The sequence below is a fragment of the Arvicanthis niloticus genome, chromosome 1 (genome assembly GCF_011762505.2).
Source record: "Arvicanthis niloticus isolate mArvNil1 chromosome 1, mArvNil1.pat.X, whole genome shotgun sequence".
In the NCBI taxonomy this organism is placed as follows: domain Eukaryota; kingdom Metazoa; phylum Chordata; class Mammalia; order Rodentia; family Muridae; genus Arvicanthis; species Arvicanthis niloticus.
The window spans coordinates 101,197,123-101,215,923 of NC_047658.1; the positions used below are offsets into that span (position 1 = coordinate 101,197,123).

General features: G+C 43.4%; 1 protein-coding gene across 4 annotated transcripts in view; it reads right to left on the minus strand.

Annotated features, from left to right (window-relative positions):
* Positions 1 to 18,801, minus strand: part of C1H10orf90 (chromosome 1 C10orf90 homolog) — a 231,549-nt gene that overhangs the window by 73,621 nt on the left and 139,127 nt on the right. For 2 of the 4 annotated variants that reach the window (XM_034512992.2, XM_034513007.2), the window contains exons 2-3: positions 12,839 to 12,930; positions 3,309 to 4,422 (exon numbers count right to left, since the gene is read on the minus strand). In XM_034512992.2, the coding sequence (XP_034368883.2) occupies positions 3,309 to 4,422; positions 12,839 to 12,930 (1,206 nt within the window). The remainder of the gene's footprint in view (positions 1 to 3,308; positions 4,423 to 12,838; positions 12,931 to 18,801) is intronic. The other 2 variants (XM_076912264.1, XM_076912257.1) reach the window with 1 other exon arrangement.

The window sequence follows — 18,801 nt, forward strand, 5'->3', positions numbered from 1 at the left end:
AAAATCCCACAGAGCGGCACAGAGACCCAGATTTGGGTTAGGGGAGGAGCTCTGAGTTGATGAGCTTTAACTAAATTAATAACTAAACTTATTACAGTTCATCATAAATCCATTTGTAGCCCACTGTGCCATCACCCTTGGAGATGCTCCTGAGCCATCTTTAAATACCACTTTTTATGGTGACAGTGGGGACAGACCCACTACTGGGTACCACGACACCCTGACTACTCTGCCCAGGGTTATCACTGGCAAGAATGCAACAGGAGCCACAGATAGAGCTATAGCGCTTAATGGATCCTTAGAGTTAGGTAAGTCATTTTATCTTCAAGCCTTGTTTGTCTTGTCTACAAGATAGGCATAATCAATACTTTCCCTACAGAACTGTTTAGATGATTCAAAATAATGGATCTAAGCCAGGATCTGGCATCGGGAATTTTAACAACATATACCATGATTGTTCTTCATGCTGATGATAAGCACAGGGTGGTAACAGTGATGAAAGCTTCCCTCACAACAGGGGCAGAGGTTTGTATGATGTTTCCTTCTACAGTACCTGCAGGATACTCACTAACAGTAAAGAGAAAGCATCAAGGACCAAGAAATCAGGCAAAAAGAGAATCAACTCTTAACCTCAGTCCCAAAGGAGAAGTGAGTACCCATATGTTTGCTGGAAAGTTTTCTCTCAGGGGACAGAACCTACCAGTTTTTCATGATGTAGTTGCATGTATCCCATCTCTCCACCACCACCACCACCACCACCACCACCTTAGGAGTCTTCCCAGGGTATTTATCTTCAAGGCTTACTCAGGAATACCATCTAGAGAATTTTCTATCCAATGATCTTAGTAACTATAGCAAAAATTGTCTTGACTATCTATGGACTCTCCCATGCAGTTCCTACAAAGGCAGCTGAGTGTCAGCAAAGTGAGGCCAGAGGGGATCCTGCTTGGGTAGAGTTCAGATAAAAAGAGCTAGCTTCAGACAGTAAGAAGGATGAAGCCCATTAGTGTATGTAGCCACAGGAAGCTAACAAGAATGCCTTGATACAACATCAGTTGCTGAAAGGAAATGCTCGGGTCCTCCAAGTCTTAATGAGCATGGCCATGGTCTGAGACTACTTGTGTTAAGGTTAAAAGGCTCTGTGAGGGTGGGTAGCAAATGAGCTTACAGATGCTCCCTGCGGTAATGACGTACCCTGTACCAGAATAGACTGTGATCATTAGAGCTAGTCAATTATGATTATAAACTTGAGGCAGGAATTCTGTGGATGGAGAAAGATGCTTTCTCGTTATCTAATAAGAAATGTAGCCCACTGATAATTTGTGTAGATACACATGAGTGAGAGTGTACGCAAACCAGGTAGGTGTGCATGTGTGTGTGCACACATGCGTGCATTCATGCACATGCACACTAGAGGCACATGTCCCAAACAATAAATTACCCCCATTCTAATGGAGCATAGCTTTCTAAAAGACATATGGCTCTCTGCTGTCCTTTGGGCCCTAGGGTTAGCAATTATTTCTTCGCATGTCTCCTCAATCCTTGATGTTTTCTGTGGTGTTGAATATTAGGATAGAAACTGCCGAGGCTCACATGATACTTCTTCTCTTCAAAAATTCCATCTGGGGCTCACAGAGAATAGGAACTAAACCCAAGCTTGGAGACAACATTCAAGAATACTAATTACTGAGTGACGGATAAGAGCTTGGAGTGGCTACGTCACTGTCCACATTCACTGAGCTAGAAAATAGAAAAGTGATGCTCAGGGTTCTCTGAGCCTCTGTGGCTTTCTTCAAATGATAGGATTCGGTCCTGTGATTTAGAGTCAGGCTCTAAATACATTTACAGTCTCTATAATGCATGACTATTCTGAGGGATGTCAGCCCCACAGGAGGCAGAACTAACCTCCACTAACCTGCCTAGGAACAGCCAGCCTCTTTTCAAAGCCACAGGGAAGCCACTCTGCCCTGAGATGTGTTTGTGATCTGGATCTGGTTCTTTTTAAAGAGCCTTTGGTGAGATTTAAAAAAAAAAAAAAAAATTCCAAGTGATTGTTCTATACCGTGAAACAGAGCATCTAGTCACGCTCACCATAGAGTGCAGTCTCTCTATTTCCGGAATCATCAATAAGGAGGATAAAGCGTTCAGCTTGAGCACTTGTCTTAAATACGAAAGTGCCGTTTATCTTTGGAACACAGAACGACTGCTTGCATTTTCCTGCATGCAATGAGTCTGTTGATGCAGGCATTTCAATAATTTAATCAATCCAGAAGCTATATCAAATTGACGTTAAAGATCTCTGAACATCCAATATATCTACACTTGTTAAAATTAATTATATCACTTAACACTTCCACATGCATTATAGTTTTAAGTGTTTTACAGTCATTTTTATTAATTAATAAATGCTAAATGGATAAGAAATTCATGCTATAAAATTATTATGCATATGCTGCATTTTCCGTTTTACTATTATTTCTTTCAAATATTTTCCCCAAGTGGAAAGTCCATGACTCATAAACCAGTCACTGTCACAGAAAGTACAACTGAAACAGACAGAGAAATCTGGGCTGCTTCCGTCCCTCCAAGACAGACTCACTTCCTCTCCTGAAAGCCAAAGGGTCTCAGGGAAGCCCACCTGGGAAATTCTGTCTGGCTCTGAAATAGCAGAAATAGCAACAAAGCCCAGCCAGGATGCTCGAGACACAACCCAGGACACATGATTCCTTTTGCTGCTGATTGGTAAGAAACATTCCAACTTTCCCATTAGAAAACATGTTGTACTTAACTACACACACACACACACACACACACACACCATTATACAACTCGGGTGTAGTTTTTAAATGTTGATGTTAATGCATTTATCAATGGTAGGATTAAAAAGTAAAACCCTCAGAATTCTAGAACTCTCAATATTCAGCTGCTGAACCCCTGTAGAGTTAAAAACAAAATCTGAGTGTGGGTGCTGTTTTATTCTACTTACCTTATTTTGGAATGTGGTCTGAGCATGCTCTATTCCAGCTGCTCTGGAAGCCACTGCTTGCTATGGGTTGCCTGTTTGGCCTGGCACTATTGTTGGGATAGGGATCTTGAGAGAAGGCTTCTTGTTATCTACAAATGTATCATCTGAGAACATCTATCTAATCAGACGTTAGCGCTAACTTATGAGTTGCTGACTTGGGGCGAAGATGACCAAATGCTCAGTGATCGATCTACTGGGATGAGTTGTGCAGAAGAAATTCAATAGCACTCCCTAAGCTGGACACTGATATTGGGTACCCTCCTGCAGGTGGACATCTACTCACCAGCCCTGTAACTCCAGCCGGGAATATGGATTGAGAGTTGGTTGGCATGGCTGCTACTGGTACATGTTGCATGGTCCTCTTTCTCCTTTCGTACTGGGACCTGGTTCCTTCCCACATCTGCAAATTTGACATTTTCCAGTGGAGGGGAGCCAGTCCGAGGGCATGTGCCACTCCCCAAATGTACTGGCACCAATGATGGGCTCTCCTTCCAATGACCTTCTTGTGGCTGGCCCCATTGTGGGGCTAGGAGGTCCTGCTTTCCCTGGAGTTCCTTCGATAGAGCTCTGTTGATTGGCTCTCCATTAGCTGGGCCGTCTACTCCATCTGCTGTTAACTGGTGGGAACTACAGCGGAGGCTGAGAGACAGGACAGACCTATGCATTTTGGGGCTAGCAATTTGAGGTTGCTCAAGGGGAACAGAAAGAGACTTGTCCAAATAGTAAATGGCACTGGGACACTGCTGAGACACCCGGAGGTGGACACAAGAACTGAACACCACTGGGACTTTTTTTGATGGTGAATTGTCTGAAGAAAAACTGTCCTCGTTGTCATGCATGTGGGTGACCCAGTAGTCCTGCCTTGCACACAGCCTTGAGTGAGCCTGGGAAACCTTCAGCCCCTCTGTGGAGCCATTGCTGGAGAACTCTGTACAGGTGAATGGTCTATTGTGCTGACATAGATGAGAACCACTAGTTAGAACTGGGGGGTTTTGGAACAGAGCATCCTTGGCCTTGCACTTGGGACACTGTGGGTCCCTAAAAGTGTCCCATACCATGTTGCTGGCTGGAGGGCCCACACGTCGTGCAGTAATGGTGATAGATGAGAACCCACTGTGGGGGACTTTGTCTAGATTGTCCCCTGTAGACAGTGGTTCTGTCTCCAATCCTTGTTCATCTGATGGAGTCAAAATTCCCAATCTGTCTGGAGATAGAGCAAATGGCCTATGTGTGCTCACTCCACCGTGCCTGGCCAAAGCTGGCTTTGTGGGATGCAGCTGAGGCTGAGCAATCGCTTGTGGCAACACAGCTCCAATTTCCATTGATTTCTTTCCATCAATCAGCCGGGAAATGACGACCGGTGGTATCATTCTTGTGTTCTGTGATGCCAATGTCTCCTAGAAAGTAGGAAAAAAAATCTCAATTATTCCAGCCGTTCATAAGAATACAGGTAGTGAACTCTTACAAGTCATGGGGATCCTGCAGAAGGAGCACTTGGGTTTCTCATTAAGGCCTTTAAAGCGCTCTTGATGCCAAACCTGAGCATTCTGGAGGGATGGAGACCTAGGTGTGTTTGTGAGGAAGTGATGTTCTGGACACCTTAGGAAAATCAAATGCCCAAATTCAGTTTCCCAGACTAACCAATCAGCTGGCTTCTCTTACCAGAATGGGATGGACCAAGATGGATATATATCAGTATACAGAGTATAGCTGTAGCTCGCTGCTACTCTGTGAGAAGCATTTGTTCACATTTTAAATGATCAAGGAATTCCATTTTTTCTAATTAGCAGTTCTTAAGCCCTTACGTAGATGACTACTGTGTAGAATAAGACACTATGCTTCTTTTCTTTTTTGCTTTTTTTTTTGTACCATGTCTAACCAGATTAAGAACAAAAAGGAGAATCCCTCTCTTCCCCTCTCTTCTTGTGTTTTCATGTATGCGTGTTGAGTGCTGCAGGAGGCTGACTCCAGCCCAGCACTTAGTGTGACCACAGCCCAGCACTTAGTATGACAGAGCCCTCTGAAACTTGTGTACAACATCCCACAGACTCTGAAATAATGATTTAAAACACACACACACAGCCTTGAAAGCCAAAAGGCATCTCTAGGATGCACAAGCATTTGAGAGCAGATATCAAACCCTAGCGTATCTGAGAATCACCTTGAACACAGGGAGCACAGCTTCCTCATCAGGTCTGAAATCCTGAGTGTGGAGAACTAAGGACTTCAGCCCACATGCATACATGAAGGATCCTGATGGAGGTGATTTAGGAGCATGAACAGAGTCACAGCTGGTCTGCTGCGATTTCAAGAAAAATCATTTATAAGCGGTAGGCCTAGGGACCATGAAAGAAGGCCTGGGCTTTGCCTTTCCCAAGATGTAAAAGAACAAGGGTAGAATTTGAGTTTCCTTTATGGTAGATTTAATATTCATTTGTTCAAATAACTGAGTGTTCTCCTTTATCTGGACATGTGATTCTGCATACAACCCTGTGACGGCACAAGCTAGAGTCATTTGGGGAAAGGGACTCTCGATTGAAAAAAAATGCCTCCTTAAGACTGGCCTATAGGTAAGTCTGTAGTACCCACTTTCTTGATTGATGATTGTTATGGGAGAACCTAGCCCACTGTGGTAGAGGCAATCCCTGGGCTGGTATTCCAGAGTGCAACTAGAAAACAGGCTGAGCACATCATGAGGAGCAAGCCAGTAAGCAGCACCTTATGTAGAGCAGTCTGTCCTTGAGATCTGCCTATCTCTGCCATCCAGATGTTGGGATTAAATAAATGCCAGTGAAACTATGCCTGGCTTCCTCAGTTTCTATGCCTTTATTTACTTTTTAAAGATATGTGAGAAGTCATAAATTTCAAAAAATAACCAAAGATGGGGGTGGGGAATGGGGAGTCCATTTCAAACCTCCTTCAGTGTTTAAAAACAAAATCTTTTCAACTCTTGGACAAGGACAACACTTCAAGCATCTCTTCCAGCCATGCTTCCAATTCAAGGTCATTCTGCAGTTCAAGGTCAACCTGGTGGAGTCTCCAGCCGTGAGTGGAGATGCCTCCCTAGCACCTCTGATGCTACAGTGCAGAACAATAATTACCTGTAGTTTGAAAGACCCAGATGCCCATGCCTCCACCTTAAGACAGATCAGTAGAAGCTAGGGGGCTGGAGACAGGTTAGAGGGAGTCAGTGCTTTTATAGCATCTGTTTCCAGCAGGCTTCCCGCGTCTCTGTAGCACTCTTCCTACTCTACTCTTCTCCCTGTAGCACTCCCATGGCTATGATTTGCATACAAGAAAATGACAGTGCACCTGGAGCCCATTTGACAGTACACAGTCCCTCCCATCCTAGTTAAATTTAGTTCTGATAATAATTGTTCCTGTGCACCCCACGATGGGTGTAATCATACCCAGTGGGAATTCCTTTGACATTGATCTTTGGAGGAGAAAAATAAAACCCAACTTGGAACCTGCAGTGTTGCTCTTATTCTGCAGGGCAGTGTTTCCTCAAACTTGGACTAGTGACAACCGGCGCTTAAAAATCTCACAGGGTAGGGGTAGATATCTGAACACCTTAATCTCCAGGTTTAAGTTGAATTAGGACCTGTTGGGATGAGGTCTAGTATCTGTATTTGTAACCAACTCCTTGGTGGCCCTTGAGGGTACATAGACATAGAAGAAAGAGGGTGAACTGACCTACATGACTTGGAACCCATCCTGAGGCATGGTTCTCAGAGGCCCCAGACCTCAGAGAAGCCTTGATTTGCATGGCTATAATCTGAGAAAAAGATTGAAATGGAGCCTGTTAAAAGACACCCTTCCTGGTACTGGAATCACCAATGTCAAAGGGCCCCCAATCTTGGGCTCAGAATCTTGTGAGAGTCTGGGCCTTAGAATCAGCATGACTGTATTGTTAGGAATAAAGAGTTGCCAGTTCTGCTTGGAGCTCACACAGAAAGGACCCTGATGCTGGCAGTGACAGTCTGGTTCCTTCAGGCAAAGCTCAGGGACATATTTGCTGAGGGCTTCCTTGAAGGCACAGACCTCAGGCATCATCCCAATAGGTCCTCGGGGCCCAGGGGAGCCTGGATAAAGAGTCAGCTGCCATTTCACTACCTGAGGCCTGCAAAGTGTGACTGTGATTTCTGACTCCATCAAAAGGAAGAGGAGAGGGTGCTAATGAGATGTGTGGATCTGAACTGATTTCTCAAGCACTTGTTACTCAGGGTGACACTGTTCCTGGCTGACTCAATGCTGGTCAGAACCACACCCAGGAAAAACTGTCTGGTTCTCTTCTTCACATGCAAGGTATGAAGAACAAAGAGAGATGCCAGTGTGAAGGTGTCTCTCGAAGTGAGCCTTGTTTTAGTTTCATTTCTGTTGCTGTGATAAAATACCCTGACAAAAGTAACAGGAAGGCGGGAAGGCGGGAAGGCGGGAAGGCGGGAAGGCGGGAAGGCGGGAAGGCGGGAAGGAGGGAGGAAAGGAGGGAGGAAAGGAGGGAGGGAGGGAGGGAGGGAGGGAGGGAAGGAAGGAAGCAGAAAGGGACAGAGGAGGGAAGGAGGGAGGGAGGGAGGAAGAAAGAGTAGGTGGGTGTATTGCTCACAGTTCAAGGTATCATGGAAGGAAAGTCAGAACAGCAGCTAAAAGAAGCTCACCACACTGTGTCCACAATAAAAAAGGCCCCGATTCCAAAGTCCCATCTCCCAAGTGATTCTAGATTTTGTCAAGTCAACAATGAAGATGAATTATTATAAGCATTTGCCTATATTACATTTCCCATGACTCAGCAGAAGTTAGTAGATAACTGATATGATCAGAGCAACGGAAGCAGCTCACTGAACTTGCCTATAACTGCTTTTTGGCATTGTCTATAACATTACAGTTATAGGCAAAGCATATGCTTAGTGATTCAGATGACGAATATGTATTGAACATCTATCTCCATGCCAGGTGCATATTGAGTATTATAAACCCCTGTGGTCTGCTAGAATTAACTGCCTAGAGACACTATCCAAATGATCAGAACAATCATTAGATTGAGGGTTGACAAAAGATCCCCAAAATAAAATTAGGGAAATTAAAAAGGAAACGAGAGACTTTTCACCCTTTAACATATATTCCAATATTCCCATAAGGCAAGTTTTATTTATCAAATCTAGTTTTTTCACTGAGACCAATAGATAATCAAATATAATATGCCCCTAGGGCTGGGGCAATGGCTCAATTCATAAAGTGCTTCTGCACAAGCATGGAAACCTGAATTTGGATTCCTAACACCCATATAAAAAGCAGGACATGACAGCATGTGCCGATAACCACAGGGCTAGGGAGGCAGGATCAGGATGACCATGTCTTCAAAAATGAGGTTAAAACCAGTCAACAAAGACACTGATGTCAACTTCTGGCCTCTACATGCACAGGTGAATACAGCCACACACACACACACACACACACACACACAGAGAGAGAGAGAGAGAGAGAGAGAGAGAGAGAGAGAGAGAGAGAGAGAGAGAGAGAAGAGACAAATTATAAAAACACAGTTTGTCTCAAATCAAGCTACTTTGGGGTGAGATCCCCTCTGCCTTTTAACTAAAGGTTAACTAAAGGTGGCTTTGAAGGGAGATATCTTTCATGTAAAATCAAGTTAAAAAGATGTAGATGTAAGACCTCATTTGAAAGGATGTAGAAAACCGTCAGTTTCGAAAGCAATACATGTTCAAGATGAGTGAGAACCGGGCTGGGTTTGAGTCTGGCTTTGGCAATAGACCATCTCCTGACCGCTGTCTTCTGAGATTATATTTTTCAATCTCTTGCATGGAGACGCTGCTGTTGATTTCTTTGAAATGTTTTAAAATACTGATTTAAGCATTTCCAGCATGATTTTGTAGAGCTGGTAACTGTTTTCATAGTTTCACGTTTCCTATCAACTGCGTCTGCTTTGCACTTACACCTTAAGGCATATGACTAAGAAGGCCATCATTTCCTAAGTTGAAATAAGAGGCAGGTAAGCGTCAGATACTCAAAGCAATCCCACTCTGAGCCACTGAGGTAGAAATGGCTTTCTTCCTGCAGCAATTTATATCTCCAAAGGAGACGCACGCAGTATGATCTGTCTTTGAAATATGTATTTCTCCCCACTAAGTGAGACAATTCTTTCCTTTGCCAGTATAGCTCTGCAAACTATGACTGTATTTTCCAGATTGGAATCTATCTCCTCATAGATACCCACTGCCTCCACTGCCTCTGCTTGCTGCATTGCTGCTTGCTGCATTGCTGCATTGCTGCAAACCTGCTTACCTCCATAGAGCAGACCTAGAAGCATCATTGCTGAGTAATCTATCAACCTCATGCTACTGTGTCCTGGATACAAGAGCAATTCAGACTTGCATTTACTCTTCTGAGAAGCAACCGGGATGCGGGGCTTCAAAACAAATGGGAAATAGGAGCCTGGCTTGCTCCTCACCTCAAAGCCAGTGTCTTTCCACACAGTCACTGGAGACTAGAGGGTTCGGGCATGCAACCCAGCAGTAAAAAGCTGGCTAGAATCAACCTTTCACCTGTGTTTTTACTGTGGTTAATAGACAGTTGCCATCTTACCCACTCTGAGTATACATTTCCCTGTGTCAAGTGAATTCTATAATGCCATGCAGCTCTCACCATTTCCAGAACTCATCTCGTAAAACAGGATTCTGTTCCCATTAAATAAAAAGTCCCCACTCCCTCCTCCTCTCAGCCACTGGAAACCAACGAGAATCAATGCTTTTAAATAGGGGGAATTGCAGCGTGTGCAATTGCCTCTTATAATCTGCAGAATTTAAAAATAAAAAAATAAATCTCTTAAATGATGCAGGATTTGTTCTTATTGGAATATTGCATGAAAGAAGAGCCATGAAAGTTGATGTGCATTGTTAATGCATGTTTTTTAAACACAGGGGAAATAAGAAAAGGATAATCAATAAAGGAAAATCAATATATTTGATGTACATAGTTCTGTATTTTCCTCTTGTGTATGGCCATTTGTTTGTGTACAGATGCACCAGCTCTCTGTATGTGTGTGTGTGTGTGTGTGTGTGTGTGTGTCCAGAGGTTGATACCAGGTGTCATACTCTGGTGCTCTCTGAGACAGAGACTACTTCTGACATGGAGCTTAGCAATTTGGGCAAACCAGCTAGACAATAAATTTCTTCCACTCCATTCCCATCATGCTGGGGTTACAGCTACACACCACCATGCTCGGCTTGTGTGGATGCTGGGGATCTAAGTCTCTGTGTTTATGACGCATATACTGCACTGATTGAGTCATCTCCCACTCCCATTTTCCTAAATTTCTACATGATATTCTCATTAATTTTAGGATCAGGAAAACTTGAATTTATATATATATTTAGAAGAAGTAAACATAACTCATGTTTTACTCTTAAACAACCACTTGGCAGAAGAGGCACGGGCTTGATATCCTGGGGGAGGGAAGTTACAAGAGAGGCTGAATATTAGGGCACTGACCCACTGACCCAGGTGAGGAATCTGGTGGAATGTTTCAACACTTGGCAGTGGCCTTATAACATAAACAGGACAAGCTTTCAAAGCTCCTGGTTAGGAGGAAAAGTTGAAAGTCACACTATGGATTGGATTAAATGGATCCAGGCAATTCCAGAGCGGATGTTGATAAGATGTCATCTGCAGATGACTCCACCACAGAAAGCAACGGTGCTCAGGTTCTCTCTCTCTCTCTCTCTCTCTCTCTCTCTCTCTCTCTCTCTCTCTCTCTGTCTGTCTCTCATACACACACACACACACACACACACACACACACACACACACACGAGGGAGAAATAGAGAAAGAAAATACATTTCTATATTTTCCTAAGTTACTTTCTTGTGTATGTACATTTATATATATATGTGCAGATATACCAGCACATGTGTATGTGTGTCCAGAGTAAGTACAGGTGCTCTCTCTCTCTCTTTCTGTATGTGTGTGTGTGTGTTGTACATGTGTGAGAGAGGGAGAGAGAGGGGGAGAGAGGGAGAGAGAGAGAGAGAGAGAGAGAGAGAGAGAGAGAGAGAGAGAGAGAGAGAATTAGGCCCATGGCTCCAAAGTTTTGGATCATCATTAATGACCAAACTAATTAGTGTTAACATCAATCAGTAGGACAATGCTGGAAGTTTCCAGCTCCTTGTGAAAAACCGAAGGGAACTATGGTCAAATGGAACATTTTCTTCCTTTCTGAGATGCTGGGAATGGAACCCAGAGCCGCATGTGTGCTATGCAAATAGTCTAAGATTGTGCTGTAGCTGTATCTCTTGCCCTAAAATCTTTCTTATGAGCACAGTAATTCATCTCAGCAGTGTCCCCATCCTACTGGGACTCAGATCTTCCTTCCCCAGCCTCTCCTTCAACCTCCATTCCCAGTGACCACAGTTCCTCCTGCTTATGCCCCAACCTGCTTCCTGCTCTGTTCCCAGGAAACAAATCAAGTACACCAATGCATGTTAAATTCTTGTCACAGTGTGCCCCTCTAGAAGAGACTTTGAATGCCAACAACTACATCTCACATCTTAGGGTCCCGAATAACATCTTCACTGGTTAGTTTTTGTCAATGTAACACAAGCTAGAGTCATCTGCGAAGTAAGAATCTCAATTGAGAAAATGTCCCATCATATTGGCTTATGGGTGTATTTGTGAAGTGTTTTATTGAGTGATTGTTGATGTGGGAGGACCCAGCACACTACGAGCAGTGCCATCCTTAGGCAGGTAGACCTGGACTGTATAAGAAAGCTAACTGAATAAACCAGAGAGCAAGCCAGTAAGCAACATTCATCCATGGACTGATTCAGTTCTTGCCCCTAGGTTCCTGCATTGAGCTCCCATCCTGGTTCTCTTGATGGTGAACTTTAACCTGTAAGCTAAGTAAACTCTTTTCTTCCCAAGAGGACTGTGCCACAGCAATAGAAGCCAAAGGAGAATAGCACCCTTTAACTTGGGATATTGGGGTTAGAGACCCCTGGATCTTTACTAAAGGGAGAGTTAAATCAAAAATATATTTTTTTGAGAAAAAAAAACAGGAGTGTTTATCTTTTAAATCTTTTAAAAGAACATATTAATACAACACAGCAGGTAAGCTCTTCTGGGTCAGACCTCCAGAATAAAGAAGGAAACAAGAGTTTTGGGGCCTGGCAGCTTAAGTGCTTTAAAATTTGCATGTGTGTAATGCATGGCTCTGCATCAAAGCTTCATTTTGGCTTTTGCACAAAGAGTTAAATATCAGGACTCCCACTCTGGGCCAAAAGACTAATCAAAATGAGTGAATCATTTGACAGAACCTAGGGGATACGATCTAGCAATGTTAACCACTAAGTGTAGAGTTCTTTTACCTCTAGTCTGAATCACTTCATTATACAAATTTGACTTCTAATTTTTTGTATCTATTTCACACTACTGACACCTTTTTTCAGTTAAAACAACCTGTACTAGCTTGTTATATTTCAAAGTATTTCTGCCTGACCTTCACAATGGTACATGACATGATATTCTGGCTCCCCTCTCCTTTAAAATTGAGGTAGACCATCCTACTTTTCTCTGGCACTACAAACTTACACATTATCCATTATTATAGAAGAGTTACTTAAAATGTACATATAGATTCTATATTTTCCTATAAAATCCTTAATCACTTGTGGTTGGATTTTTCTGGTTCGTTAATCCAACATTTGACTAAAGAAAACAAACCTCAAGCCTAATAGAACAGGCCAGCAATTGTGTTTTACAGTCCAGCCCCTTTAGCTCACTAGAAGGCACAAACGTGTTACCTTGGTGAAGTCCAACTTCCTCTCTGTAACATCAGACTGGAGGTTTTTAAGGGTGTTTTGATCATTTGTACTATAGCACTTGTGCAGTAATCCTAGACAAAAGGAGATGATACGGCTACTTTTAGTACACCGAAGGATAAAGTAGAATGCTAACCTCAATTTAATATGAAATTTAATGTTCCCCCATCCACATGGTATACCAGCCAATAGCAATTCTGGTATATTTCAAGCCATGACAAAACCTGTGTCCCTCCTTCTTTGTTCCCATCACTCATGCTCTTGGATCTCAGTAATTGAGTCAGTTACTCAATACAGTAGAATTCTTCCCTCCTCTAGATTCAGTAATCGGTTGATCAGCTATGGCCTTAATCATGTTTCTATTGTTCCAGGTTTACACTCAGAGAGAAAGAAAACTACATTCTACTTCTTTCAGCACCTCTATAATCACAGCATAAATACAAGACCGACTTTTAGCCAGTTTCTTAATGCCACTGCAACTACAGGGACAGTGGAGATTCAGGCACTGGCTGTCAAACTGTTTTTGAGAAAGTGAAGGCATTTTGGGTATAAGAACATAAAGACATCTAAGACTGTGGTCAGGCCCAAATGTGAATGAGGATAGACACAGGGACAAGACAAGCTTCTTTTGGCTTAAGCTTCCTGATGGATTGATGTTTAACATGGCCTGTCTGACTTCTGAAACTCCAAGCAGAGGTGCTTTTGGGGAAAGCATCTTTTTTTTGTTTGTTTGTTTGTTCGTTCGTTCGTTTTGTTTTTCAAGACAGGGTTTCTCTGTGTAGCCTTGGCTGTCCTGGAACTCACTCTGTAGATCAGGCTGGCCTCGAACTCAGAATCTGCCTGGCTCTGTCTCCCAAGTGCTGGGATTAAAGGCGTGCGGCCACCACTGCCTGGCAGGAAAAGCACCTTTTGATGAAAGCAAGGAGCATTTTAAAAGTTGATCTGGGTCCTGAGGCAGGACTGAAACAAGCTTAGCTGCAGACCCACAGTGACAGCAACCCCAAGATCTCTCACAGTAATATTGCTAGGATGTCCCTACAGAAATGTGAGTCAAATATAGGGAGACCTGGTTGGAGGAGTCTGTGCAAGCATAGCCAGAGTCCTATTCTCTTCAGACCAGGGGCAAAATGTTGTCTCCCTATGAATACATTCTACAGAATGCGATTTTTAAAAAACACTGCAATGAAGTGTTTTTACCCCTGGTCCTGGAGTTTAAACATGTCAAAAACAGTCTCCCTAAATTTAACAGCTTATGTCAAAATTCTAGAATATGATGAAATTGGGCTGGGGTAGGGACTTTATCTCCAGTACCATGTTAAGATTTCCTTCTTGTTTGAATAAGGTTAGAGCATTTTTTGTCAGGGGGAGGTGGGTGAAAATCACATACTATATTACTGTTAAGTTTGACAGATTTGCAAAGTAGTCAGGATTTGACCTTGGGGGCTTTCAAGAATCACCTCTAACCCACCCAAAGCCTGCCTCAATTACAGCCTGTCTTTGAGTGACAATTACATCCTGTCTTGGGCTGTGGTTCCATCTATGACTGTCACTGGGTGACAGAGGGTCATTCAAGGTGACATGCAGATTACTTTCTGTGAAGCACTAACTAACGTCAGACCTGAAGGGTCTGGTGGGTACCTGTGCAATGGTGATGCTTCATGATGATCGGATGGTGAGACTGATGAAGACAGAAGACACCTGAGCTGCTTGTGTAGTATGATATGAGGGTGAGAACTTTAAAATACGCACAGTCTTGGGGACCAGATGGGTTTCCATGCGCTCTAGTTTGGCCCTAGCTAATCTTCAGTGAATCAGTTGTGGACCCTGCCTTCATCCATAAAAGCAGAAAATGATACCTCCTGCAGAAACACAGGCCTTGCCTTCACTTCTCTGGGATATCCTCATTAAAGCACTGGGCAAGGATATCAGGTAAATATGCCATAAATGGCTATTATTATAGCATGAGTCAAGGCAGTTCTTTGCCAAAGTCCAACATCATTAATGTGGTGGTGCTAATGGGTCAGGCAGCCACTAAAATTTCACCACAGAGTCCCAGGGCTAGAGTCACAGGTCTGGGTACATGGGTGGCTTTGAGCACATTGCTTTAGCATACCTGGGTTCTTCCCTATGTGATAAAGGATATGGAGGTAGTTACTTCACAGGGTAACTAGAAATATTTGAGTGACACTCACTACTGGGAGTGAATAGCTTCATTTCTAGGGGGAAATGGGAAGGCTGCTGGGATTGGGCAGCATGAGTGATTAAGTATGAGCTTCCTACACCTGCTGTAACAAAACAAGACGCAAAACAAAACGCATCCTCTAGAGATATCAAATATAACACTGGGATAAAAATCAAATTAGCAGCCAAGCATTGCTTTCTGGGGGGTACTAGCAGGGGATTATTCTCCTTGACTTTTCTTCCTCCTAGATAGTATTCATATTCCTTAACCTATGTCTGCCTCATTCCAGCCCTTGCTGCTGCTGTCCCTTCTCCTTGACTCTTCCCTACTGTTTCCCTTGAAGAGGGTTTCTGGACCATCGTGAGCCCACCTGAACAATCCAAGGTAATGTCTTCATATGAAGGATGTATTTGAATATGGGCATATTTGGGGGGTATCATATTTCTTGTACCACAGTAACTGGGGGAAGATTCAGGTAGATAGAATTTTAGAACCTTGAAATATGCATATGACATCTATGTAACAACACAGAAAAACATTTACAATGACACATGATGGAAAGGAGCCAAAAGCCTGTGATTGTGACATTAATACAATCATGTATATGAGGCAATTAAAAAAAAAAGGCTAAGTGCCTGTGTGGAGAAACGGCCTTGCGTGAAAAGAACTGGCCTAGGTTGTCTGAGCAACTGAAGGATACATGCTCAATTAGGCGTTGTGTTTGAAGACTCACAGCTGAGGTATCAATTGTAGTGATGTAGGTGCGACATTGTTTGACCTCACTGCTTCTGTTCCCTCCATCTACAAAGTCAGCATATGTAGCTGATGCTGTTGAGTCCTCACACCTTCCCGGTTGCTGGATTGCTACTCTATTCCTTTGCTGTTTGGAACTTGCTGTCACTAGTACAGAGCTTCCATCTCCCCTGAGCATCATTCTCCACAATGGACTAGAGCCACCATGGTTATGATATAAAGGACCATAACAGAACACTAACCAAAGGCCAAACTTTACCTTGAACAACATCCTCACTCAGGTCCCCTCCACTGAATACCCTCCACTTGCCTTTAGATCATCTCTTAAGAATGGTCTACCTATTCTTGAATGCTCTCAATTGTCTTAGGGCTTTGATTCTTGGGGGAAAGCTGTGATGGCTAACCATCCCTCAAGGCTATCCCACAGCAGAGTTTCTCCAAGTATGCTCCTCCAGCATCAGGACCAGCATTGGAGGAATTGATAAGAAACATCTGTTCTAGTAATGCCACCAGCCAACACCACCCCCAGATCCACCAAGTGAGGGTCCTATACAGGAGGTAAATATTCATCCATGCTTCAGCCAGTTTTTCAGCATATGAGGCATCAGAAGTCCAACATGGTCTTAGACTAGTAACACCCCTTATGGATGGTCTGTCTGATGACCCAGAAGGAAACCATGGTGCTTTGATTCAAAAACTAACCTTCAACTCTCAAGGATCTGTGCCCCACATGTATGCATGGGGACCAAATGATGCTTCACTTAGTATAAAACTAGCAGTGACATCAGCAAGCTGATATTTATGATGCAGCAAATTAAAACCATCTAGTGACCTATGGTCATCATTGCTGGTGCATGGCATTTAATGGTCTGGTTTTTTTTATTTTTTTTATTTTTTTGTCCATTTACTGACTCACTAGCTTTCACTGAGAGATGCTCTCCTGAGTCTGTTGGAATGAATAATCACAGTTGTATCTCAACTCAACCTGAGCTACATACCCAAAACTATTCTACTCCCTGGTCTCTCGCCAAGTATCCACAGCAGGCTGCACCTGTACCAACAAACCGAGCCATCTTGTCAAAGAGACAGGCCCTGTGCTGAGCACCAAGAGGTGGGAGGGATTCCCTGCTCTCCATAGGATTTCAAGGCAATGTCATGGAGGATTTGTTATCACAGGCCTCCAATTGACACAGGAAGCTCTTTCAATTGAGGAGGTCAGGAAAAGTTTAGTGGCCTCGCCAATTTGGCATACATTAGAGACATTTCTCGTTGCTGTGGCAAAATGACTGATAAAGGGAACTTAAGGAAGGTTTGTTTTGGTTCATAGGCCAAGGTTACAGTCTGGCATGGTGCATCAGGGAGAGTGGCTTGGGCTGGGGAAGCAGCTGGCCACACTGAGACATGGTGTCTATTGTAGGAAAACAGAGGTTGATGCTGTTGACTCAGCTCACTCTCTCCTTTGACTCTGTTTATTAAATTCAGTACCCAGACCGTGGGGATAGTGCTGCCCATCCATGCTCAGGAAGTCTTCCTACCTCAGATAAACCTCTCTGGAAACACTCTCACAGATCCATCCAAAGGTGTGTCTCCTAGGTGATTCAGAATTCTGTCAAGATGACTATGAAGATTATCATAGGAGAATTTAAACATAAATGGAAAGGGATGGGGAAGAAAGTAGCATAACCAAGCAGAAGACAAAAGCAAGGGAGAAAGCAGAGCAAAGAATAAGACCAGGGCTACTCACACGTTAATGGCTCATAGGATGTACCTACAGAATAATAAATTCCTACACATTGTCTAACATGACTCACGCTGTCCCTACAAACAGCAGACAAGCACCATTGTGTATCGTCTAATGAACCAATCCATCAATGCCACATGCAAACAGGGGAGTGTGTGGGGCCTGTGTGTGTGCCTGAGTATACTCACTCACATCTAAGGCACTGTGACAGAGGAGAGGAAAGGTGCAGATGCCTGGCCCTGTTCTGGTAGATGTTGTAGAATAGCATTTCTAATCTGACAGGAGTCAAGGCTTGCTCTTGATTGTCACTGTCTCCTTAACAACAGCTCCTTTCGTTGGTTTTAAGATACATTTCATAGAGAAAAGTCACTTTTCTCTATGTCACAAGAGGAACCATGGATCCTCTTTATATGGTCCCTGCTGGTGGTGTTAAGATTATTTAGGGATTTAACCTCAGTTGAGCCGCTAGAGATTTCTATTTTGGACTTCTAGAACATCGTGTTTGTCTGTCTACCTTTCTGGATTCTCTTCTTGATGGCTTCTGTCTACCTCTGCTTCCTCTTAACAAATCCAGGTGGAACAATCTAGCAAGGGGGTTCAGGTCCCCTTTATGAGTAACACCTTAATGGTACTAAAAAGACACTTTAAAAGCTTACAGCTGAGCTCTTTCTAGTCATTCCCAACACAGTTTCTCAAAGGGGGATCAGTTAACTTCTCTAGAGCTCTCCGCTCCATTGGTCTTTTCTATGTCCTTAGTGAGCGCTCATATTGCCCCTACCTACAGCACAAACAGAAGCATTACCCCCCACACCCCTGCCTTCTCTCGCCTCCGGGATCCTCCCACAAGGCAAAGCTGGTCTCCTGGGAAAGCTCCTCTTCATTGCATCAGTATACTTTACTTATGCTCCCTGGTCTTGGCCAGCTCACACCAGGGCCAGGGGTCACAAATCATACCTCCTTGCAAGCTTGGCTAAATAATCTTAATACCACCAGCAGGGACCATATAAAGAGGATCCATGGTTCCTCTTGTTAAAAAAGCGTTCTTCTTCACAATATGGCTTAGAAAATAAATACAACACTGGAATGCACATATATGATCACCCAGGGGCTCAAGAGAACTGGTACAGGGACCCTTGAAACAAAACTACTTCACATCCTGGATGTGGGTACCTTCAACTTCTTCACAACCTTGAACTGACTGATTCCAGGTACTGTCTCCCAGGCTTTCCTTGGGCTAACTCCTAACCCTTTATCTCTGACACAGTTCAA